Here is a 24614-nt window from a genome sequence, read left to right on the forward strand (position 1 = left end):
CCACTTCTTTTTGTCCTCTTCTTTCGTTTACACTGATCATATACTAACGGAGCCAGAGGAACAAAGTTCAAAAGACCTGAGTCGCTCCGTACACTGTAAGTCCAAGCCCAAGTTTAGCTGCATGCAACGACGACGCATCGTATACCTTAATAAGTTAGTTTGGCTCTTCCACAACAAATCTTGGTGCCTGAATTCACCCTCCAATGAACATATACAATGGCTGCCGGACAAGAACGCCGAGCTTCGTCAGGGACATCGGATCGAGATTCGACTTGCTTTTTGCTCATCCATGTGGAGGGGCGTAACCAGGGTTCGGGCTGACATTTGATATTGCTTTTTCGCCCGATCTATCAGCAACGTGGTGGCTTGTACGAAGTGATAATCCGCTTACCCTGGCCGACCCACGTGCTTGGTCTTAGTATACCCGCGCGGTACGGTACGGGTACACAGTTTCAGCCAGCTTGTGCCGCTCCTTGTACACAGCGGAAGCAACCCGACCAGTAGCATGGTCTACCCGAACATAGCAGTGACCTCCGCGCAGCAACACGATCTCGTACCGACATCTATTGTCTGCACAGAATGTAAGCAGGCAAATAAGCCGCTTCCAGCACGGTGGCCATTCCGAAATGTGGCATTACTGCCCAGGTGTGACGTGCGGCGTCTAAGCCTCGATGTCTCTATAACGCATGCGCATTTGCGAGACCGCCTAGCTAGATGCTATAGGTTGACTCAATATGTTGGTTATATTCCAGCGCATGTTGAATGCTGTGGGAATTTCGTAGCATGGGCCGTATCTTCGGCCCCGGATGTGCAACGCGACCGCATTGGGTCGGCAATCGGATAGAGCTCAGGCGGCACGAATCGAGATTCGGATTCCAGGATTCTGCAGGTGGACAGTAAGCTTGCGCAAAAGTCGGTGACGGAGGCCCTAAGCTTTGAATCGACAATGTGTGTTTCTCGCTATACGCTCCTTGTCAGAGTAAGGAAAAGAAATAGTGTGTACCAGACCTTCCACCGCGGGTCGAAGCAGACCGCTCTTCGGAGCTTTTACCACGAATTTGTGGGCAATAGTGCGATTGGTTCGGAATTTGACAGTGATGTCTACCGTTGTTGATGCCCAATGTCAGCCACATAGATCAGAGCGAGGCGCTAGATACCCCACAGTAACGTAGCCACGATCCGAAGCTATGACTGTGTGAACGTCATGTTTTCCTCGATACACTCCCCATCGTGTCAGTTCTCGACCCGGGTCTCGTCCCGTGTGAAGCAATGCTTTTTCGAATCGAAGTTCCTCCATGCGACAGGGAAGGATTGCCGAATTGCTAGGTATCCATGGATGCTTTTGGCAGCCGTTGGACGACCGTAGTAAGGCGAGATTGGCGTGCGTTAGCGCGCACTGCAGAATAGTACAGCGTGCTATTGGAGTGGAGACGCCGATATTCCAAATATCTATACCTACCCTGTATGTGCCACATGGAGACCAAATGTATGAGCCTGCTTGACGATTAGACGTAGAGGTACTTTAATAGTTCTCAGCTCTGTGGGTATCTAGTGATAACCCACGACTATCTACGCATCTTCGCATTTGAGAAACGACCATTAGTCTGCGATTGAAGCAAGTATCCCAAGATGCTGCGGTTCTTGAATCGAACAAAACATGACATCGTCATCTGCGGACCGCCAGCTATGGTTTCGCTTCATGTACGCGTCGTATCGAGCATCGTTGCAACGAGGTCAGGCTAGACTCGTAGGGCGCTGAACGGAGACCCGGTTCAAAAGCAAAGGAAGGCATGCAGCCCCTCTGTAGCATGGAACACCGCGGAACCTTGAACTGTGGTCGCGCAGCTTCAGGGCTGCATGGTTTAGGCAGTCGTTGACATGTGGACGGCGAAAGAACCTGAATACCTAGGCTTGCATCAGGACAAGAAGGAAACTTCACTCGTGGCAATTCCGACGAAAGAGAATGTACATATGTTGACAATGCCATTGCATTTTCATGCCTCCAGGGCTCCTGACGTGGGGCGCCTCATTCAGCGGGGCGGCGTTCACACTTCTCCACATGGGCTACCACCGAAGGTGCCCAGTCTAGTAAATTATCCGTCTCGAGCCGCGCGTGCCACCAGCCGCGACGAGATCAGAGTAGGATGCTGCAGTCGCTAAAAAAGCAAAGAAGACCTCGGGATGGTTGCATACACAAGGGTGGATGTGCGGTAGATGGGATGAGGTCTGACATGTGGGTCCTAAGACGAGATCGGAAACACCCCCCACGCTAATCTAAGCGCCCATTCTAGTAGTACCACCGGCAACGCGACCAAACTCCTGACTGTTTGATGGAGGATGCGACAACTCATGACACTCATATGTTGACTGCGCCGTCGGCGTGATCATCCCGCTGTAGCGGGAGTGGCTGTTGCCAAGAGAGTGGCATGGAATGACCCAATTTCCGGGTTAGTTGTGCATGCATAGGTTATGATTTCATGGTTTGTAGCGTTATGCGCCCCTTACTGGTGAGAACAAGTTGTGCAACGAGCCCATCGTCCTACCTATCTATGAGAGTGTGGGCATGCCGAACAAATCCGACGACGTTGGATGACCAAGCAGCTGCATTCGAGACCACGATGCTGGATCTCTCTTGGTTCTTGCTGGATCGTGCAATTTCCCATATCTGACATCGCAGTTCGTTACACGTTGATAGGTAAAACAGGCGTCCAAGGTCGCCAAGAGAAGGGGTAGGAGCGGTAGGAGCTGAGTGCGATTGAAACGCATAGCTGAACGCTCACATCCGTGTCGTGCAGAGCTTACAAAAGCAACATGATCGCGATTTCCGACAGACAGTACGTGGAGTGGAAAAAGTATGAGAGTTGGACTGTTTAATAAATTACTACTTCAGGAGGTATTACATGCTGGACAATGTGTACTGCAGCGGGTTGGCTGCAAGTGAGATCGAGGCGTTTATTGCGCAGTTCCAATCATGGGTTTGTAAGAGGAAGCGCGTGCTCGTTGTTTCCGGCTCGCGACAAAGCGCTGGTGGCAACATTGGCGTTGCTTGGAGTATGTGATGTATTCGGGGTATGGATACAGCGTGGTAGCACCATAGTGCCAGTTTCGTCAAATCCGGCCGGTGTGCTGTCTAGCGTTTGTTGCCTAGCGATATCGAATGACGATCGGATCGAATGGCGGCACCATCTGAGGGTCAAGGCCGTGAAGCGAAGATCTTTGACAAGTGTGCTGGAAGTAGAGATAGTGTGGGCTCATGCCGAAACGGAGCCTTCTGCAACTCAGACACTACGTGAAGAGCGACCATCTCTTATACCAACGTTAATTTTATAATCTTCTTCGTCGTCCGAGTCCATTGAGTGGTCGACAGGAAAACTTCTTAACCCATTCTCTAGCATCCGGAATGTTTCTGTGTAGGCCTTGGAAGGGACAGCGTCCGGTTGGATGAGGAGCGAAGCAACGTCCATCTTGATCGATCTGGGATAAGAAAGGTCGTTGGGATCTTTGACGAACCAACTGCGGTCTTGTGTAGTGTCGTGCTTCCGGACATGATGCGTTGCGAGATCCGAAAACCTTTCGTCTAGGATCTTGCGTAGCACACGCTCGACTTGCTCGTCCGTAGGCCCTTGTATGTTCTGTTTCTGCTCCAGGACCAGAATACGTTGGTGCATCTTCCGAAAACACAACTCTGTTCTACGCATGAACTCGTGGCTACCACTGATAAGCTTCAATGCTTGACTAGGATGCGGAGTGCGCTATGCTTACTACCATGCTGCAATCTGGTCGAAAGACTGATTGATCTTCTGCACCTGGAAGGTAAACGACATGTTTGATCTTGATTAGGATTGAAAAGTAAGGAGTAAACTGAGAGACTGGGTTGTGGAGGCTTCGCGAAAGTTGGCATTCAAGTGTAAGGACTTGAGACTGGAGAGACATGTATATGAAGAGAACCAAATGTGTACGGTAAGGAAGCGAACTCTGATATACATGTATGACCCTTGCAGGCGTGAATCACAGGGATACGTTTCAGGTGGGACCAACACGCCGCTTCTGATATGCAGTCAGGTGGGTAGCGCGGCAGGGTCCTCGGATGGCGGGAGACTTTGATGGGCCGGTCGGCCAGTGGGGGATGTAAGGTGGACGCCCAATCAGGGTCACGCAAGTATGCGGCTGTCTAAGTCTCCCGAATGGAGTGTTTTGGGGTCAGATACATATACCTAGGTGCTTGTCGGATTACATGCAAGACGCTGACCGAAAGAGAGACCGCGGAGAAGATCGTTCAAAAGGACGTTGTAAGCTGTTCGGGCGAAGGAAAATTCCAAAGTACCTACCTATGGAAGAATGGTGACTGCCTCTACGGCATACACAGTCGAGGTGGCAGGGGCGTGCCATGGACACCGCCCCCATCGCCATGATCGACAATGCTAGCGACAAAGGTACGGGGTCAGCGTTGAGTGGCTCGCGTGTCTAGGCGTGCAAGGTGTCCGAATATTGTTGTCGACCCATTCGATCACAGGTTGCGGCCACTTACCGCAAAGCAAAGGCGAGCTCGCGGGAACGGGTTTCTTTCCCAGCGGCGGTGCATGCAATGCAAGCCATCGAGTCAATCCGGTTATGGCCGTGCCCCTAGGCCAAGGCTGTCGCATCCGGTTTTCTTTTCTCCCACAGCTTTCTCGTTGTTCTGCCTGCGTAACGCCTGCCGATTAGTATCTCCAGCGAGACTGGGAGAAGCTGCCGGTCGAGCTGCGTCATCCGATGTTCGTAGATGCTAGCAAGGCTGTCAAGTTGTGTTTGCTGGTGCCAGCTGGTTTGCACGTGCGTCATGATGCCGCTAGACCCAAATCCGTTAGATCCGCTCTTGCGTATTAGGTAGCGGGCCTCGGGAACGACTCTCGATTCCAGGGCCACTCTCGTCATCGGTCAACATCCTGCAAGCGAAGCGACCGGGCACGTTAATCCCGATAAACACCAGTTCCCCCTAGAACACTGCCGATTCCTAGCTCGGAAAGCTCAGAGTCAGTATTGTCAGGTGAGGTTAGAGCTGCGTACAGCGCAGAGCCAGCGCATCGCATCTGGCCTCTGACAAACAATCGGCGATGGCATTTACCATTTGGTACACGCGCTGCGCCGCCTCGTTACCTTTATTGACAACGTATTTGCCTAGTCAGTTGCTAAAGCAGGGTTATACCATGGCGAGCCACTCAAAATGACTCCGGCATGTACTGACCGTCTCAAGTACCGACAAGGCATCTTCCTGAAATTTTCATCCAATCCATTCAACAGCTTTCTCTCGAATTTGTTAATGCCACCAGAGAAAAATGCAAAACTTCGTTCATATCTGAACATGGCTACTGTAACAATATCGGGGAGTAGTTGTGGCTCTGGATGATCGCTGTCCGAAAGTTGGCGCCATGTATCCGTTGCAAAATATCAGCATACATTCTGTGTGTATGCATTTCCTCCATGCATCTGAGCACAACGTATATACACAGACGACGATCCGCTAACAATTGACAACGCTGAAGGGTAAGCTGCGCTTGTTGCAGCCTGCATGGTTGCATATCGAAGCCTGGTCCATCGCTTACCCAAAGATTACGCACACACTCACTGAGGCCTTACGATCCTGTTTAGAGCTATTGCACCTCGACTTCGACATCTTTATCGACCGCAGGACTTTGTTAATGTGGACTTCTGTCGCTTACGATAACTGGAAACGGATCGACAAGGTCGAGGTGTCGACAGACTAGCCCACCAGGACACCTCAGCCACTTCTACAGGGCTCTCATCCGTGCGCGTCGATCGCCCGTCACGACGTTCAATACCCCAGTACATTCTTCGGAAATATAACGGTCTGCCTTCGCATACCGTAGCGTGGCACCGCTGATGACCCTCAAGCATCAGCGGATTACATGGCGCCATTGCTGAGCTGATAAGTCGAACGATTCTCAAACTGACAGGGCTTAAAACTCCCGACTGCAGGTATCTTAGCGCTTTGTGACCCGCCGCTTGACATCGGTAGTTGGGTTTAATCCCAGTTCACGGATCCTGTCACTTGCCTTGAGCTAATGCAGCCTCCCGAGCACTTTGCTTGGAGTATACGACGCACTGAGCTTTCAAAACGGCACTCGAGTTCGGTATATAATATCAGTATTTGATAGTTTCCTCACTTATGGATAAGCAGACTTTGGCCAGAGTGTAGGTATATGTGCTTGAGTTGGATAATTCCTCAGCATTAAGAAAGCTGGGTTGCAAAACGATACCAGATGACTTCTTTTTCTACGGCCTCAAGATCGAGGATTTCTTGATCCAGACCATATGCATGCTTCACCAGTTTTGGACAAGATAATCACATCGACGATGAGATACGGACGCTTCAGACAGTCCGCCGCTTCCGCCAGAACTAGAACACGACTCTTTTAGCAACTCATTTGATCACATTATATGCATACATCAGGTGGATCATTTTGTCGTCAACGTTGCAGAAGTTTCAGCAAGTACTGCGACCCGGGTCTCGAGCCGAATTTCCTACTCCAGAAATGATCTCATTTCCCGGGCTGTCGTTGCCCTGGCTTAGCGAAAAGCAGGGCGAACGACTACGCCGTACCAAGAGCCGGGTCGCTTGACACAAGCAGCAAGCGCTGGAATAGCGCGGCAAGCCCGCGATGCGTTTAATCCGCTTATACCAGCTATTCAGCTGTCTTTAATGCTTTCGAGGGATTCGAAACGACCGCCGGTGCCATATTTCCGGCACCTAGTGCTACTCCCGTATGGCCTTTGTTGTCGCGATTACTAGATCCTGCACCTTAGGCGGGAGCGGATATAGACGTTCCCACATCGACTCCACCCCAGCGAGGGCCTTCGTGGTGGGTCCAGAGCCCTCAAAGCTTTGTCAACACTGCGTGCTGCGTTGGTCCGGTGACTGACTCGTGGGAATTGGCTAACGGATACCTGCCCTATCAAGACTTTGAATTGCCAGAAGAAGACACTTCGACCGTGTACGCGGAAAGGACATACGACTACAAGCTGCACAGCTATCGGTGGAGCCGACAGCCCCATCCTTGCTCGTGCGATGATACGGTGAATACTGCGTCCATCGCGTCGGAACCTAGCCTGGCGAGTCGTTTTCAATGATGTTTTGTTGATGCGAAGGATTATAAAAATGACCTTCCCAGGCATTGCCCCACAAGCCTTCTCGGATGATTAATAAGGAGTTTCGTTCGATTCCCACGAAAAGCATCTCGGCCTAAAGGAAACCGAGGCACAGTAAAACGTTTTTGATCCAAGATGCATATATCGGTAACACGCGATGATAGAGAAAAGAAGTGGTAAAAGTAGGAATGTGTAAGAAGACCAATCTTACGATGTTACGACGACACGTCATCCACACAACTATTGATAGACCATGGGACTGTGACCGAATCAGGCCTTTGTGCCCGAGAGCCTACTTGAACAACTCTATCGCATCCAAAATCACGTTTGGGGCCAGGAACCCTTCTCCCGAACTCCCACTCGCACAGTTGATCTTGATGGTATTGCTCCCGCTGACCAACGTGCCAGCTGGAATGGCATAATTGTAGACTTCACCAAACCCTCGGTAGGCGCCGCGAGTCAAGCCACGCGAATCGATCTTCGTTGGTGCCGCAGGGACGGCAGCATTAAAGCTGTTGACTGTCACCGAGGGACGACAGCCGGCGAAAGAGAGCGTAGTACCGATTCGAAGGGTCGCTGCTGCAGTCGAGGTGCTCGAGAACTTGATGGTGAGGGGATTGGTGTCCTTGACTATGGCCATGGGAACACTGTCAAGAGTGCTGGAACCAACTGTATACGTCAAGGGCCCCCAGGATGCCATGCGCGAGTCTGTGGGGTGCATGCGCAGTTGCTTGTCTGCGTTTCGGAAGCCCTTTGGCTGACCATCCCACTCGCCAATGCGCCAAATGGAGGTCTTGGTTTCGGTGTCGGCGGCAATGTTGGCGGTAGTTGCTTTTCCAGCCGAGACTGTGACGCTAGCTGCCTTCACCTTGAACTCGCCCTGATACAAGACCTGCGCGTAGTTTCCGGGCTTCATTGCTGGCGAAGTGAACTTGCCATTACTATCGGCGTACGCCCAGTACTGGGCTCCATCGTTGTACCAATGCAATACCCGTTGGAAACTGGAGCCTACACCTGTCGCCGTGCCGGTGACTGTTCCCCTGGCGGATGGCGCAACGTAGTCCGTTATACCAAGATCCTTGAAGAACGTTGTATCCATATTGGAGCCACCTTCTGGTACACCAGAGCGACTGAACGCTAGAGCGTAGGGGCCGTGCAGACCCTGACGGAACTGCTCTGTTTGAACATGGCCACTGTTCATGTAGAAGGTCAACGACGTGTATTCCCCTCCGTTATTAGTGTTTATATCGCGGTGGAAGGGGCCACCAGAGGAGCCTTCGTAGGAATATGAGTTCATGAGGAAGCAGGCGTGGACCGCGTCGGCACCGTCTCGGTAGACGCAATGCTGTGTGGACTCAGTAAAAGCTCATTGAAGCATGCTGACTGTGGTACCTACCGTAGTGTCGTCGATGAAACGCTCACTTGAGTAGAATTTACTCCTCGTCTGACCAGCGACCACGAAGACGTCTGACCCCTCAACAGTCGACGTCGAACCAACGGTCGTCGATACCACGCCGAATGGGTACTCAAGCGGCAGAGCACTACTCTTGAGACGCGCGATGAATCGCAGTTCGCCAATGCTAGGCTCGGCAGTGGTGTATGTCGCCATATAAATCGTCGCTTCGCCAGCCTTAGCAACAAGGTAATGCGTCAAGGTACTAGTCGTGCAAGTAACCTTGACATATTGGCCTGTCGGACTCAGTTAGAATCTGTCGTCGAATGATTGAGGATACAACGAACTGCTTATCGTCTCATACTTGACAGTTGCACTACCCAGTCCAGAAGAAATATGCGATCCCTTGGACGACGACTGCAACTCCTCTCCACGATATTTGATCGATATAATGTCGCAGCTCTTCGCGTTGACGGTAAAAACAAGGGCGTTCGTCGAGCCAGCGTCCACAACAATGTTGTCACCGCTTTTAGTAGCGCCGAATGCCGCCAGGACCGAGGAAGAATATGTGGCCGCAGCCAACAATGCGCTCTTCAGTAACATGTCACGAAACGTAGCTGACGAGAATATAGATGGGATGAATCTGAAGTGATTTGTCCGGCTTCGATATTGAACGGCGGCTCTATCCCTTACCTATAGGCTTCTCTTCCATATCAGCAGCAGGAGCTTACTACATTGCGCGAACACTCTCGGCGCCAAATGCACCGAAACATCAACAATTTCCACCCAGGACATCCACTAGCCAGATGCTTTCCACGACTGTTACCCAAGCGCAGCCACCTTTGCAGTCATCTGACATCTTGCTTCACTAAGTTACGAAGTCGGGAGGGCGGGAGGAATGCTGATTACAGATAGTATTCGAGCTTAGGTACATGTACCTCGGCATGGAAGTGTTCGTTCATCCGGATCGAAAATGTCGTGCGGTGGTGTTGATCTAAGAGCTAAAAGTGCCGTGAGGGGGGAGTCCGGGGTAAGATGCGCCTTTAGTGGCGGAAGATCTTGGCCTGTGAGACAAGCACTATGGAACAACTTGGCGCAGCTGCGAGAAGTACCCTGCTAGCTACATTGTAAGAAACGTCAGAAATACCGGCTAGAAGCGTGGAAAAGAGGTTTCATGTTAAGACGGAAATGTTACAAGAGGAGAGTGTCGTAGCAAATTGCCCGCAAATTGGAAGGGCTAAGACTCTACTGGATAAGGTTTGCGGAGAGCCTAGCCCCCACAGGAGACGAGGCACTCGGGAATAACAGAAAAGAAGGAAGAAGTATTACTAACTGCGATTTTGTCTGTCGAAAGCAGCCATACGAACCGGTCGATCCACCGTCGCTCAATCATCGCCGCCTGAGCACTTATTCCTATACAACGGGTCAACTTCCACTTGTCGGCACCAGAGCGCCCACGGTCTGGTCAAAGTGCCTGATAGTGACTCCCAGGCATCATGGCATTCCCTGTCGCTCAGATACTTTAGATTGCCGCCCTCAACCTTCGCATGTCCCGACTTGATTTTGCCACCGGCTTCGACGTCGACCTTGCCCTCGAGTGCATAGCCCGTGTGCGCATTCAGAACCGTCATAGCGGTAGTCTGCGCCTTGGCTGCTTCCTTCGTATATATTGCTTGGTAGACAGCCTCCTCGATGCCATGCGCGACGGTTGTGAAGCCATGGCCTTGTAGCAGGACGACAGCGTGATCGGGTTCCATCTTCGGCTCTGCAGATGAACCACCGAGCTGCGAGGGTAGAGCGGAGCGTACTTTGGAGTAGATGAAGCCGGTCGACGTGGCTGGTTTGAACGCAGCTGCAAGAGAGGCGCCGAGCGTGCTGTCGCGAACGAGCAGATCGTGCTTCGAACCGGAGGGGTAGCTGCTCGAGGCATCCCAGACTGGCACATTGGTACCTGCAGTGACATCATTAGCAAGAAGCTAGACATGATGACCTACTATACGTACCCAAGAAGCCAGCCATGTGTATTGTGTTCTTTAGAGGCACACCGCTAACGCAGTACGGCAGAACATCGCCAGCATGGCTATGCACCACACTGTTGATGGCCGGAAACCTCTTGTATATCTCGCTGTGAATGTGTCGCTCTAGATATCCTGGCTTCACGTCCTTCTCGACCGCTTCGGCGCCATCGACGTTGTATTCGACTAGATCGTCCTGCGAGCTGACCAACGCTGGCGGCATATTGCAAGGCATCCAGAACGTCGCGGGATTGTCGGGCGACCGGACAGAGATATGGCCATAAGCATCGAAGATGCCTAAAGCAATGGAAGCGCGAAGTCAGTGTGTGTTTCACGTGCACTCCAGACACCAGAACTTACCATTGTGGTCGAGGATGTGACAGGCAGTGACTAGCCCTTTGAAAAGGTCCTCAAGACCGACCTTCTCCCGTTTTGGAAAGTATCCGGCAGACATATCGCAAAGATGTAGATATTGTGTACGGCATCGTGGAGGGCGGAACGCATATGTGGTGTAGTGTTACTGTGCTTGCTTCAAGCGCTCGATGACGTGCGGGCGCGCGTGTGGGGAACCTTGGAAACGACTGGCGGGGATGCACCGTTTCTTGGCAATGACCAGCCTCCGACCGTCCAGCCACACTCAGCATTCACAACATTGGTTATTCATCGCGCCTTAGCTACTAATTTCGAGATTCGCTACTATAGATCGGATGAGATGCTCGAGGCTTGGAATTGGAAGGTCGAAACGGTCGTTGATCGATGTGCGCCAGGTCGCCGCCACCACATATCCCATGCCCGAGCTGACATAGGCTCGTCCAAAGAGTGCTTGATACGACTCTTCGTCCAGATAAGGGGATATCCCAGAGGGTAGCGATGTCTACCTTCTGCACTCCGAGCCGAGAAAGAAGAACCATGGCTACCAATACTCACGATGTCACTTGCCTGAAAGGATGGATCGAGGTGCACTTTCTCTACAACAGACTAGCTTACCCTTACTCACGTCCTTCATGAAGGATGCCATATACTCATGAGCCGCTTTCCTGTGACATGGGCATCACCTCTTTCCATATTCATTATACTTGGTTTCGCAACTCGTGCAGTTCCTGTTGCTAACACGATCAACATTAACAACCCGACCTTTATCAATACCCTTCGCTCGCAAGATAACGGTTATCAACCCTTTCTAGGCCTACGACCAACATGCGCGAGACTGTAGCGTATCCGGGGGTTCGATTCTGGTTATACAAGTTGGAAGGCAAGCTCATCTGCACGCATCACATGCCGGACCAGCCACCACGGCAATTTACGGTATCGAAAGATGACTACGAGCAGGTAGAAGAGATGGAAGAAGGAGATCACCCACAGGAGATAGTAGACCTAGGAGGAAAGCGGAGGGTATTCTCAGCAAGCTTCGGGGAAGAGGTGTCCATCGTCCTGATGAACCTCCGAGGAACGCTGGACATGGAGTATTATTACGACAGCCGGGATTTCCAAAAAGTCATATTCAAGGGGTTTGGCCCTTGGCCGCCCGCAAATGCCATAACGCAACCAGTCATTCAAGACACTCAACATACGAACACGTCTGTTGGCGACAACGGAGCTGCTCTGAATTCAGATTCTCAAGGTCCGGCCCCACCAAAAGTACCCAAAGAGGCACAAAAAACACGAAAGACACGAAAGACACAAAAGACATTGCCAGAAGCCCGAGGAGCCTCATCCAAGACACAAGTCGCTCCGCCAGATGAACAGCAGGACCTGCTAGATACGGAAGAATCGCCGACGGACACACCCGTAACTCCGCCAGACATAATCGAGTCCGTATCAGACTCACAAAAGCCTTTGCTAGACATAGACGCATTCGACGAGTCTTGGATCTATTACTTGAAAAAGAACTTCTCGTAACCGTCGCCTCGAAGACAAACACAACCACTGAGAGCTGTCCCAGGCTCTGAGTCAGTCGGTCGTAGCGCAAGGATCAGAAGCTCGCGGAGACTTCGACCTGGTCAAGTATGCATCTACATTCGCGATACTCAGGGGGCGCGGATTGAAGCCATTCTTGTCAAGTGCGATTGATAGTGGAGACTACAATACATTAATTGTCTGCATGCTCGTCCAGCCGACCGAATGCCGGATCGCCCTCCCCTCCTACGAATTGGTGCCCAGTTCGTTCGTTCTGTGTTCTGCTAATGTGTCTATGCGATATGCAAACGCCGTGTTTCACCACGAGCGCGCAAGATAGATAGTTCGATGTGCCGGAGGTGTCAGTCCAAATATCGGGGGCTGCTCTTTCGTCCATTTCCTTTTTTCCAACCCGAAACCCAAGGGAGTTCTCGGCCCGCGTCCTACGATGGTCTTGAATATCCATACCTCGAACGCCTGTTACGGTCGTTGTAGTACCCCGGCGGTGTTGTATTTCCTTAGCTTCCTGAGCCGTTCTTGACTCCCATTCCACGCCTCCTTATGTGTCGACAGCAGATCCTGACCGCTACCCATGTTTGCCGCGGCTTCCTGGGTTCGCTGTTTGTGTCGTTGTATTCTCCTCATCAGCCCATGTCCACATCGCCGTCTGCCTCCCCATTGCCATCCACAAGATCGCTTTCGCCACTCTCGCCGCTTGTTTCCTCACTATCGCTGTCTTCGTCCACAATCTTGCCTTCCACCTCACACTTTCGCGCAAAGCAGCTGCCACTCTTTTCGTCCTTGCCACCAACTCCTATCCCAATGTATAATCCTTTCTTCACCTCCTCGATAATCTTGTCAAGATCGACCGTACACTCGCCGTCGTTCTCGTAGATGATCTTCTTGGCTCGGCTGTTGGCTGCCGCTTTTGTGGAATGCACAGATGTGATGTGCGTGGTACCGACGTTGTTCTGAAAGCTATCGGCCGTGGGGTAGCAGGTATCGGTCACGATGTAGATTCTGTAGGGACCGGAGTGGGAGGCATTGACCATGTTGGCCATGGGTGGGTTGGGTTGTTCGATGCTTTGCTGGATGTAGGAATCGCCGTCGTGAACGTTGTTGTTGTTGTCGTTGTCGTACGAGCGTTGAGTGGGTGTAGGTCCATCTTTGCTGCGCGCGCAGTTGGCACACATGTGGTTGCCATCGGCCATGTGGGCGCTGTGCGAGTCAGGCGCCATTGCAGACGACGAGACGCCTGGTAGCAGAATAGGAACGCGGCGCAACAATGATCGCAGTACAATTAAAAGACAAGGGAGTAAAATTCAAGCCGCGAAAAGAAAACAAAAACCAGAGGGGGAGACGAACAGTCTCTCCCCAGAAAGAAACGCAGACACCAAAGTCGAGGGATGGAAAAGAGGGTTTCACGATGTCGTGAACATGGGAATCTGGCGCAAGTGAGAGGGGTATCTGGAAAAACGCGATGCGCGGCTAGACCGCATTGTTAATTTATAACCCTCACTGGTATGTCGTTTGTGTGTGAGTGTCTCGCTCCGCGGAGGCCAGTACGGCGAGGAGGAAGGCTTCTTTTTTAGCTCAACGCAAGTGGCGAACATTCCCACAAAGAGCGACATGAAGCTCGCGACACTTCCTCTGGTTTGCCACCAAGGCAAGCAGGGAAGAACTTGGGGGTCTTACGCGTATTACTGCCGAACCCTAGCCACAGCACTTCATGCCCAAAAGTCATGTTCCAGAAAATTCCTTTTTTTCTCCAAAGGTGATCTGTCGGCGAATTAGTAGTCAAAATGTCGTTGATCTGTGTCAAATAGGGTGTTGGTTCTGGTGGTCAGGCGGAGATCATGGACAGATTACATGACTTGTAGTAACTTTGCCCGAGCTGCTGCGTGACACATGCCCGACTTCGCCGCCGGGTGCAAGGAGTGGGGTTTCCTAACATTGCGAGGCCCGAAAAAAAGAAGAAGCTCCTGGCATGTGCAAGTAATACCTAGAAGCGATCGGCCACACGTTAGATCTAGAGCGTCCCCAGTTTGACCCTTGCTGCTAACGTATTCCAGCCCACTGTGGTCCCCTGTGGTCCCTGGACTCAAGACTGCGGCAAAAAGTTCCGATGACGAATCACAAGTCTTGGACATAATCCTAGTGCGATGGAGCACATTCCGGGATCAGATGCTAGTTTGTGAAGTTGCTCAAGGATACCCGCTCCCTGCATCTTGCACCGCGCCATCCGATCGCGGGAGAGCTGTCTAGCGGTTCATCCGGCAGATCGGATGAGATGAATTAGCCTGAGGCTGAGGGTCCTCGAGCCCGGGACGACAAGGCTTAGTCTGCAACTCATTGTCGCTAGCTTATCATGTCTTCGTTGCCGAGCCGCAAGAGTTACTGCAAACTGACAAGGACCTGTGGAGGTCTAGTGCCTCGCACCGGCCTTGCAAGCCACTGTGTCCTAGGCGCAATCATTCGACATTTTTCTCGTGCTTGCCAACGTTCTCTTGTCTTCCACACTCATACATAATGGTCATGCTTGCCTTGATGCATATAGAACAGCTAAGTTCCAGAGACAAATACGACGTGAGATGTCAGATTTTCGCAAAACACATTATATGTAATCATACAAGATCCAAGGCAAATGCAATCCACTTTCCATCTGCCGTTACGTGTGTTTGTCGTGCAAGACCGAGCGCCACCAGCTCCGTACGCTGCTAAATGTATCCGTCCCTATGGTACAAAAGAGAGAAATGAGACCATGTAAATGCCATGGGAAGAAGGAAAAAGGATTTACTCATCCTTTTGCGTTGCAGATTGAGCCTCACTTGCTGGCTGAGCATCGTCCTGATGCTGCTCAATGCTCTTCTCCTTCTGCTGATCTTCCACGACCTCGACAGTAGGTGGTGCCTCGCTGGCCTCGGGAGCATTAGCCTGCTCTTGTGTCTCAGGGTTACGGCCCTCAGCGTCTGGGTGGGGAGGTGCAACACCATTTTCTTCAGCGTCACCATGCGAGTCTACAAGGCCCTCGTAGATCTCGTGGCCTTCGCCATCGACGATACGGGTTCGGGTCTCGTAACGCGTCTTGAAGCTGACCTTTCCAGCAAGTGCTGATACCTCATCGTCATTGAGGATACGGCCGTTCTCGTCGCGGTACTCAATACGCTCTTCCTTGGAAACAACAGGTAGATCCTTGGGGGCCTCCTGAGGTGGCGGGGAAACTACCGCTTGCTCAGACATCACGTTCTCTTCCTTCGCTTCTTTTGGTTGCTCTGGCTGTTCCTTGGGCTGTTCTTGCTTGACCTCAGGGACGACTTCAGGTGCGACTGGAGCCGGAGGAGCAGGTGCTGCTGATGAAGGCACGGCGATGGATGCTACAGGCTCAGAGTGCATGACGTTGTATGCTTCGTACTACAACTTGTCAGCTGAAATTGGCCAGTCGTGATGCGAAGAGAACTTACAGAGTTTAGGAAGTTGTTGCAATCCCAGTCCCAAGTGTCGAACAGCTTAACGCTCTTGCAAGCATCCTTGGTCCATGCGTTGCCGTATGCTAGGGGAGAGTATACAGTGAAGACTGTGATAGCGACAGCGAGGAAACCGACAGCCGCTGCTTGGCCGATCGCGGGGTATTGCCTCAAACCAAAGACACTGAAGCGGTAGCTCACGAAGTCAAAGATCTGGCAAAGTGCAAGGATGGCAAAGTACAGAGCGGGCAGGTAGTGGTGCAAGAACAGCTGGCGCGCCATCAGGTAGAATGGGAAGTAGTGGAAAGCCCAACCGAGAATGCTCATGCCCACTTCGTAGTCGAAACGTTTGAAGGTGACGTTATTGTAATCACGGTAACCGCGCTGCCAACGGAGAATGGCGAAGCCTTTGATAGCGATGTATAGAGCGATGAGCGCGCTCGAGCTCCACCAGATCACCGGGTTACCCAGAAGATAGATCTGACGGTTATGCTTGCCCCAGAAGTTGATACCGCGGCGTAGAATGGGCCACGACGGAGGGCGCGAATCCCAGGCGTGCGATTCAGTAAGGCCAGCGTTGGTCTTCCACATGACCTTCTGCAACTCCCAAAACTTGCCGAAGAATCCGGGGTTGCGGTAGTTGACCTTTTCGACCTCTCCGTCCACCATCAAGGGATGAACATTGCCCTCGATGTACCAGATGCTGTTGGGCAATGTGCCTTGCCGAGCGCAAGTGACCTCTTGTTGCTCGAAACCCCAGTCAGGGAGCTTCACCTTGTGTGAGAATAGCGCACAACCAGTCATGACATGAACAAGCCTGAACTTGGTCTGGATAGTTCGGACGCGCTTCTTTGCCACGGCTCCATCAGACTTGCTCTTGACAATCTCAATGCGGAACAGATCGTTCGCATCACCCTCAAAGCCTTCGTAACCGTAGGCAGAAACCTCGTTTTGCCAGTCAGCCTCGGTAACAGGAGCACGAACATCGTGCGAGTGGAGGCGTCTGTCGGTGGTGATATGGTAGAGGCGAATGACACCGCCATCTTCAATGTAAGTAGGGCCAACGTTGTCCCAAGCTTTAGGGCTTGTGAGGTTTGGGCCAGTGTAGTCTTCCGGCATGATTGGCAGAGTTTGGTTTTCCATGATCCAGATGTTGTTTTCGTCCTTGTGGGGGTAGAGAGTAATCTGTTGCTGCTTGCTACCGGTGGGGTACATGTGGCTGTGGGAATGGAGATATCCGCCTTGAGTGTTCCAGTGGCGTAGAGAGACACGGCTTCCATAAGCGACGTCGGCGGGAACAGCTTGCATGCCCTTGGAGTTGAGCGTCGCCTGGAACTCAGAAGACATGAAGCCGTCACCCTCACCAGGGTTGACCAGACAGATGAAGTGGATTCCGAACATGGCCATGTAAAACGAGACGGGAATGACGATCAGGCAAAACATGCGTGCGAAGAAGTGCTTGAACCACAGGCGTGGCGTGACGTTCTTGGTATCTCCGAGAAGAACCCAGAGTTGTACCAGTGTCAAGCTACCAACCCAGGCGATGGTGAACAGGCCTACCCATTTGACACTGACTGTTGCACCGAGTCCGACACCGGTAGCAGCCAACCAAAACCACCAAGATGGCTGGAAGGCCTTGGAGGGTCCTTGTTCGTGCTGGTTCATGAAGCTTGTCCAGGCGAGTGCGGTGACGGCCGTGAAGATGATGAGCGGCGAGTCGAGGAGGATGAGGCGGGACTGGGTGACGAGCGCATTGTCTACAAGAAGTCAGTATGCATTACACCTCCCAAAAAGTGTGTCTTACCAAAGATGACAAGTCCAGCGCCCAGGGCCGCAGTGGTAGTACGGCAACCCGCAGCTTTGAGGGTGAGGAACATGGTCGGGATCGTCAACACTCCGCAGATAGCGGGCAGCATGCGCATGGTGACATATGGGACCTTGGGCTCCAGATAGTCTTTGCCGATGTCTTTGAAGTCGAAGTTTCCGTCAAATCCACCCAACCATCCTGCCAGTGTGATGAGGAGCTTCGCGAGTGGAGGGTGGACGTCCATGAAGAATCTGCCCTTGATGTATTTCGATGCGAATCCACCGAAGCTGGAATCAGTCAGCCAACATGTCTGTTGAGTTTGTTGTATGGTGACCACACTTACTGAACTTCATCGAAGACAACACTGGTAGGCTGTGAAATCCGGAAGAGTCGAACGCCGGCCGCAATGAAGGTCAAAACGGCCAGCAGTGACCAGTCTGAGCCAGGGAGGTTGAAGATATCATGGTCCTGCACTCCCTCGGAAGTGTAGCCTTGGACCTTCTGTTGCTGTGTGTTGGGCTGCTTGCGGCCATTCGGGGCTGGGGAGCGCGACTTGGAACGCGACTTGGATCTGCGAGACTTGGGCTTCTCGCCCAGGTAGGCGTTGGGTGCCGAGAGGCTCGCCATGACGGCGGGATGTGAAGAGGTGTCGCGGCTCGATCAGCTGGCGAGTGGAGCGCTGTACCAAAAGGTGGGAACGTTGCGGAGTTCCAGTCTACGTTGAAGGCGCCCGCGGCCTTGACGTCGTTGCAAAGAGAGTTAAAGAGAGTTGGAAAAGAGTCTCATCAAGGTGAGGGGGGAAGAGATGGAGGTCTCTGTGGTATGCGCAATGGTTCAGGCTAAGGGGAGAGAGTCCCGCGAGGAGCAGTGGTTGCGTACCGATTAATCCTAGTTGCAAGCTGTTCCTTACGACGGCCCTTTCCCAACTGGGAGAGCTGAAAATAGGTCCAGGTACATAGGGCTAGCATTCACTCCACCCAATTATCTACCAGTTTGGAGAAATCAGATTAGTCCTCCAGCGGCAGTGGTCTGACCTCCGACAGCCGTTTGCAAGCCGAGGCGTCTTGAGTATTACGCCGAGTGCTTCATTTCGAAAGCTGTGGCTTGGTTGTGGCGCAACTGTGGCTGGGGTTCGGCGCGGAACATCTTGTTGCCTACCCTGGAACTTTGCGATCTCCCGCATGTCGACGCCCAGTCGCAGCTACCAACAACCACGTCCACATTCACCCCACGCGATCTACGCGCAAGTCACTCGGAAGTAGGTAATCGCGACGGGAATCTGGTCACTGGCGTTTGAATTTCTCCCCTGTTCTTGCCCCGCGCAATCTGCGAGTACCTCACCTGCTTTTCGCGACTCATATACAGGACTGCCGACGACATCACTCGAAGCCGAGACGTACACCGACCACACGCGCCATGGCGAACCCCAACGGCAATGGCGTCGCCTCGGGATCTGTCGAGCTCGACGTGAAGCCGCCGTCGAACCTGGTTATCCCCCCACCCAACGTGCGCGAAACGATTGCGAAGACGGCCGACTTCGTTGCCCGCCGAGGCGAATCACACTTCAACGGACTGAAGCAGCGTGTCACTACCGATCCTTCGGCCGCGAACAACCGCAACTTCGTCTTCGTCATGGAAGAGGATCCCTACAACGCCTACTTCCTGTGGTATCTCCAGCAACTGAAGGAGGGTCACGGACGGTCAGTTGGAAGTGCCAAGCAAGTCGTTGACAACAAGCCCAAGGGCCCCCCAGAACCGCCCAGGTTCCGCTTCTCTGCGCGCATGCCAAACATCAGCGCAAAGGACTTGGAGGTGCTGAAGCTCACAGCTCTATACACGGCCCGCGTGGGTGAGAACTGGCTGAAGGATCTGCGCAACCGTGAGTCTGGCAACTTCCAGTTTGACTTTCTCCGACCAAACCACAGCTTCTTCCAGTTCTTCCGATCGCTTGTTGAGCAGTACAAGATCCTACTTGAGGAAGAGGCGACAGTCGAGGCGCGTATCCAGGAGCTACAACAGAACATCAAGAACCGGTTCCATGTGCTAGATCGTGCCAAGGGACGTGCGGAGTACGTCAAGTACGTGACCGCCCAAAAAGAGAAAGAGGAAAAGAAGGTCGAGGCTGAGAAGCAAGAGTATGCGACTGTGGACTGGCACGACTTCACTGTCATTGCGACTGTGCTCTTTGACGAGGCTGACGATGCAGCGGACCTGCCTCCACCAGCACAACTGAACGATTTGCAGTCGCAGTCGCTCGAGCAAAAGGCAGCCGTCTCACTTTCTACAAGGCGTCTCGAGGAGGCCATGCCCGACGAGATGACTTACTACAACGTCACACAGCAGCAGGTACCCCCATCTCAGATGCCGCCAAACTACGCTCCCGCAGCGCCGCCCGTGCAGCCACCGTATGGTGTGCCGTCATACGCGCCTCCGCCTATGCCTGACTACCGAACGCCGGCACAGATATCGCGCGAAGAAGAGCAAGCTCGGCTGGCAAGAGAGCGCCAAGCGGAGAGCGAGCAGCGCGCACGCGCTCAGGCTGCTGCCAGAGGAGCACCTGGTCGCATTGTCACAGACTACGTTCCCCGTGCTGCCGCAAAGAAGGCAAACGTTCAAATGGCCGTGTGCCCTAACTGCAAGCAGCAAGTTCCCGCGAACGAGATGGATGAGCACATCAGAAGTAAGCCGACCCCATTCCTGTCCCTCAAAAGATCATCGCTAACACTGTATTCTAGTCGAACTGCTTGATCCGCGCTGGAAAGAACAGCGCGACAAGGCCGAAGCCCGATACTCTACAACCATCAACACCGCCGACGTCGCGAACAACCTCAAACGCTTTGCTAGTCAACGTGAGGATATCTACGATGGAGCTACTGGATTGCCGATATCTGCAGAGGAAGAAGCTCGGAGGAAGAAGGCTGCACTGTCGTACGATGGTCAGCTTGATCCTGCCAAAAATACTGCTCGTGTAGAGCAGATGCGGGACGTGAACGTCCAGGAGCAACTCCGCAAGATCCAAGAGAAGCACCGCCAAAAGTAGGGTTGCGAGTAGGTCTTGCTTTTTTTTCTCCAGACATCACACAGTCGCTTGAGATGATGATGGCTTTATTTGCATTGGGAGGCGTTTGTGCGAAGTCACTTGGGTATACCACTTTCATGGAGACCCGGAGCCGCAAGGCTTCCATTGATTCCAGTAGTTCTGGGACACTAGTTACTTGTAAAATATTAGTTCGTCAGGCATAATGAAAAATGTGCGTTCAGCGCTCAATCTCCTGTTCGATGCAGACTATTGTGGCGATGCAGCGTGGGGTAGGCTGCGGCAATCTGTATGCTCGGACTTTCGTAGCTTTCCTCCGACCTGCCCAAGACCTATGACCTAACCAGCGACTTTTATTCCCAAGTGCACCACTACCCTCCACGTTCCTCTGTACAGCCCGCGACCATGTCATTAGCACAGGCAACGAAAGGCGACATGGCCTACCAAGTGCGCTCACTCGTACGTATCCTCCTTGCGGTTTTCCGGACATCCGTTGCAGCCTACACTCATGGTGTCGCCGCCCTAGTGTCGCAATCCACACACCTACTCTGTAACTCTGCGTTTGAGATACACAGGCTTGCAGCGCGCTTATTTCCCATGGACTATGGAAGAGCACTGGCTGACCTCTGCACGTAGTACCGCTCCCTGCTGCGCCAAAGCGGGCAATTCGCCGCCTACAATTTCCGCGAGTATGCCAAACGGAGAACGCGCGATGCGTTCCGAGACAGCAAGAACATAACCGAGGAGCGGACAATACAGGAGTTGGTGCAGAAGGGCTTGAATGAATTGCAGATGCTAAAGGTGAGATATATACCCTGTGGCTCGGCAATGGAAGTGGAGGTTCGCAGCGCGTGGCAGAGAAGTGGTAGAGGCGAACGAGCCGCTATCTTGAGTGCCATCGGGCGACGTATGCGCTTGGGCGTGCCGCTGCAAGAAGCTCGGAACATGAAGTCGAGGTTGGATGCACAGGACTGAATGCTGACTCATTCCGCAGAGGCAAACGGTGATCAGCCAATTCTACCAGATCGACCGATTGGTCGTCGAAGGTGGAAGAGAGGGCAAGCAAAAAGGGGATAGAAGTGACATTGTCAGAGTGAAGGACCAGGGCTGGGATTGAGTGCCTCGCTCAAGAGAGCGGGTATGGACGACGAGACGAAATGATCTTGTAACACTATGGCGTACATTGCATGGAGAGGCGAGAGCCTGTACGACAGCGGAGGAGCTGCGTCTACCTCAACAGCGATGATACGTTGAGAATGATGTACTGTATTATATTGAGCCTGCTCAACTCTTTGAAATGGAGTTCAGACTGAAAATAGGTCACCTCGTTGCACGTATCGGCAATACCCATGACTGTATGAGATCTCTGAATTGCCTGCAATGCCTGAAAGCATACATTCACCATCGATAATAGTCGGTCCGATATGGATCAATCTCTCTGGCGAGGCCCAGGCCCATAGTAATTCCAATCACGCGTCGCTGGATTCACAGTTCCGTTGATGCTTTTCTTCCTGCGTGGCATCGTTTGAAATACAGAAGTTGTAAGTGGTTCCCTACTGCGCTCCCTCACAAAACCAGCGAATGGCGACCAGAATTGGTCTTGGCCAAGTAAGTGAGTATGGTGTGATTAGAACTACCATGTATCTGGTACGACGATCGGCGCAAGAAGATCAAATAGGAGGTCTGTTACTTGCGTCTCAAGCCCTAGGCCGGTGCTCAGCCCCGGAGTCGCGAACGCACTCGAAGGGGTATAGCGGCGCACGGTTGCGCCTGCCATCTGCAAAGCGACGCGCCTCCCCTTCACGCATCGCGACTTCCCGTTGCATTGCGCCGACATCAATACCCACTTTCACCGCCTGCCCTAAAGCTCATCGAGGGCATCGCATGTCACTATGGCTCCGGTACGTCATCACATCTCCTTGCTCGAGCATGCGTCCTTGAGCTGCGTTTGCGACATCAATTCCCAGCCTCTGCACGCGCGCGACGCAACACCGCTATTTCTATCACGTGCATCGCATTTTTGATATTCCATCGGCTGTCACCGACGCGCCATTATCTCTTGGAAAACCGAGCGATCAGAGAGTAATCTCTAGATTCGCTTGCTTTAACGAGTGGTGATGAGCAGCTCTTCTGTACCTGCACCTCTCGCGCGACGACGCAGCCATAGCATCGCATCGTGTCCGGACAGCGTCCAAACGTGCACATATCTCTTCTAGACTCAAGCTGACATGATTTAACTAGTTTCGGAACAGGGATCGGTCCAACAGGTCAGGACGCGGCCAGATAGAGCACAATGTGCTGGAAGGATTGCCCATTAGTCAGTATCGGGAAGCTGAAATCACCATTGAGCCAAACTCGGCCGACAACAAGCCTTTGGACAAAGATGCTTGGCCCGAGCTGCCCATGCCTCGAGATTCTCACATGTTGCCTGAGCATTCTCAGCAATTGCTGCGAGCAGCACGCTCCGGGAAGTTGTACAAACCACCGGCTCCCCCAGAAGACGACAACGAGATGAAAGACGAGGAAGAAGAGACTAAAGAGATCCGTACCGGCTTCACTATCAAGAAGTACGTCAAAGTTGCACGGCATTTAGAAGTTTCGGAACCAGAGTATCTCGCAAAGAGAAGGAAAGGTCTCCCATCACCATACGTCAATGGTCAGGTTGCACAACCTGCGTTGCGGGAAACCAAGGTTAAGAAACTTGATGCAGATGGCAACGTGGCTGTTTACAAGGTACTTGTACCTGAAGGACAGGCTGTAGAAGGCGAAGTCCAGCCTGAAGATGCTGCAATTGAAGTTGCGCCAGCTACTGCGGCACCGGGAACAATCGTCGAGGGAGTCGGTGTTGTGAATGCGGAAGGTGTCGTCGTAGCTAACGACATCCTACAACAAACGCCACCTCGGCGGAGGCCGCCACCTCCTAAGAAGAAGGTCAAGCGTGGGGGCCCAGGCAGAGGCAAGAAGAAGGTCGTCTTTGTCGAAGGAGCAGAGCAAGGGACGCCAGCATCAACTGCCGGCGGTGACATGCTGGGTGTACCAGGCGTCAAACAAGAGGACGGATCGGTAGCTCCGTCAGATGGAGGTGATACGCCAATGGCAGACGCCGGTGGCGAGGAAGAAGAGGGGTCTGGCGAGGAGGGCTCGGAAGATGAAGATCAAGACATGGAGCATACCTCCAACCCAGCGACCCCTCAGGCGTCCTCTGTAGTCCCACCCAGTGCTCCAGCGACCGAAGCCCCCAATTTTGCGGACGCTACATTGACAGAGAGCACCGCACTAGCAAGCCATCCGCCGCCGGCTTCCAACGAGCCCTCTCAAGATACCGCAACGATCGAGAGGACCGCAATCGAAACCGCTCCAATCGACACGTCGCTGCAGACGCCGAAACGTGACCAGTCCAGCTCACCTGATCTGCCGCTTTCTGCCGTCTCCCATAGTCGCCAGAATTCCATGAACCAGATCTCGACTTCTACTACTACCACAGAAGCCATCGTTCCCGAGGAGGCCCCAAGCGAGGTTCCAGTCCCAGCTCCATCAGTGGAAGTGGAAGTGGACGCGGCACCAGCGCCTGTGGTCGTCCCGGAGCCCCAGCCCCAGCCTGAGCCTGTAGTTGAGGCCGAACCCAAACTTGAGGCTGAGCCTGTGCAACCTCAATCAGCTGCTCCTTCTGCACCAACTTCGGAACCAGACCTCATGGGAAGTCTGGAGAGGCAGCTTGAGGAACACGACAAGGACATGGCAGAGTCGTAGAATGGCAAAGCCCAATCCTCCCTCCCTCTACGAGCTTGTTACACATGCTGTATATTGGAATGGACGAATCGCGCACCTTTTGACGCAGCCGTCGGTCCTTGTCGCC

At 52.8% G+C, this 24614-nt stretch overlaps 9 protein-coding genes across 9 annotated transcripts; 4 read left to right on the forward strand and 5 right to left on the reverse strand.

Annotated features, from left to right (window-relative positions):
* Nucleotides 1-3278: 3278 nt before the first annotated feature.
* Nucleotides 3279-3768, reverse strand: J4E78_007679 (uncharacterized protein; the record flags this gene model as incomplete). Its single annotated transcript, XM_049368284.1, has 2 exons — nucleotides 3279-3722; nucleotides 3763-3768. The coding sequence occupies 2 exons, from the start codon at nucleotides 3766-3768 to the stop codon at nucleotides 3279-3281; spliced, it is 450 nt and encodes a 149-aa protein (XP_049219938.1).
* Nucleotides 3769-7438: 3670 nt separating this feature from the next.
* On the reverse strand, nucleotides 7439-8755 carry J4E78_007680 (uncharacterized protein; the record flags this gene model as incomplete). The annotated part of the gene is made up of 2 exons (XM_049368285.1): nucleotides 7439-8491; nucleotides 8543-8755. 2 exons carry the CDS (start codon nucleotides 8753-8755, stop codon nucleotides 7439-7441), a joined length of 1266 nt encoding a protein of 421 aa, XP_049219939.1.
* Nucleotides 8756-9924: 1169 nt separating this feature from the next.
* J4E78_007681 (uncharacterized protein) lies at nucleotides 9925-11008 on the reverse strand (the record flags this gene model as incomplete). The annotated part of the gene is made up of 3 exons (XM_049368286.1): nucleotides 9925-10490; nucleotides 10543-10851; nucleotides 10915-11008. 3 exons carry the CDS (start codon nucleotides 11006-11008, stop codon nucleotides 9925-9927), a joined length of 969 nt encoding a protein of 322 aa, XP_049219940.1.
* Nucleotides 11009-11751: 743 nt separating this feature from the next.
* J4E78_007682 (uncharacterized protein) lies at nucleotides 11752-12453 on the forward strand (the record flags this gene model as incomplete). Its single annotated transcript, XM_049368287.1, has 1 exon — nucleotides 11752-12453. The coding sequence occupies one exon, from the start codon at nucleotides 11752-11754 to the stop codon at nucleotides 12451-12453; it is 702 nt and encodes a 233-aa protein (XP_049219941.1).
* A 641-nt stretch (nucleotides 12454-13094) lies between these two features.
* Nucleotides 13095-13661, reverse strand: J4E78_007683 (uncharacterized protein; the record flags this gene model as incomplete). The annotated part of the gene is made up of 1 exon (XM_049368288.1): nucleotides 13095-13661. The coding sequence occupies one exon, from the start codon at nucleotides 13659-13661 to the stop codon at nucleotides 13095-13097; it is 567 nt and encodes a 188-aa protein (XP_049219942.1).
* A 1582-nt stretch (nucleotides 13662-15243) lies between these two features.
* Nucleotides 15244-18348, reverse strand: J4E78_007684 (uncharacterized protein; the record flags this gene model as incomplete). Its single annotated transcript, XM_049368289.1, has 4 exons — nucleotides 15244-15861; nucleotides 15912-17671; nucleotides 17719-18008; nucleotides 18065-18348. 4 exons carry the CDS (start codon nucleotides 18346-18348, stop codon nucleotides 15244-15246), a joined length of 2952 nt encoding a protein of 983 aa, XP_049219943.1.
* Nucleotides 18349-19137: 789 nt separating this feature from the next.
* Nucleotides 19138-20761, forward strand: J4E78_007685 (uncharacterized protein; the record flags this gene model as incomplete). The annotated part of the gene is made up of 2 exons (XM_049368290.1): nucleotides 19138-20401; nucleotides 20457-20761. 2 exons carry the CDS (start codon nucleotides 19138-19140, stop codon nucleotides 20759-20761), a joined length of 1569 nt encoding a protein of 522 aa, XP_049219944.1.
* Nucleotides 20762-21163: 402 nt separating this feature from the next.
* On the forward strand, nucleotides 21164-21875 carry J4E78_007686 (uncharacterized protein; the record flags this gene model as incomplete). The annotated part of the gene is made up of 3 exons (XM_049368291.1): nucleotides 21164-21217; nucleotides 21395-21559; nucleotides 21753-21875. The coding sequence occupies 3 exons, from the start codon at nucleotides 21164-21166 to the stop codon at nucleotides 21873-21875; spliced, it is 342 nt and encodes a 113-aa protein (XP_049219945.1).
* Nucleotides 21876-22650: 775 nt separating this feature from the next.
* J4E78_007687 (uncharacterized protein) lies at nucleotides 22651-24508 on the forward strand (the record flags this gene model as incomplete). Its single annotated transcript, XM_049368292.1, has 2 exons — nucleotides 22651-22659; nucleotides 23042-24508. The coding sequence occupies 2 exons, from the start codon at nucleotides 22651-22653 to the stop codon at nucleotides 24506-24508; spliced, it is 1476 nt and encodes a 491-aa protein (XP_049219946.1).
* Nucleotides 24509-24614: the final 106 nt, after the last annotated feature.

This window comes from Alternaria triticimaculans (genome assembly GCF_023758025.1).
Source record: "Alternaria triticimaculans strain BMP 0046 chromosome Unknown scaffold_12, whole genome shotgun sequence".
Lineage (NCBI taxonomy): Eukaryota > Fungi > Ascomycota > Dothideomycetes > Pleosporales > Pleosporaceae > Alternaria > Alternaria triticimaculans.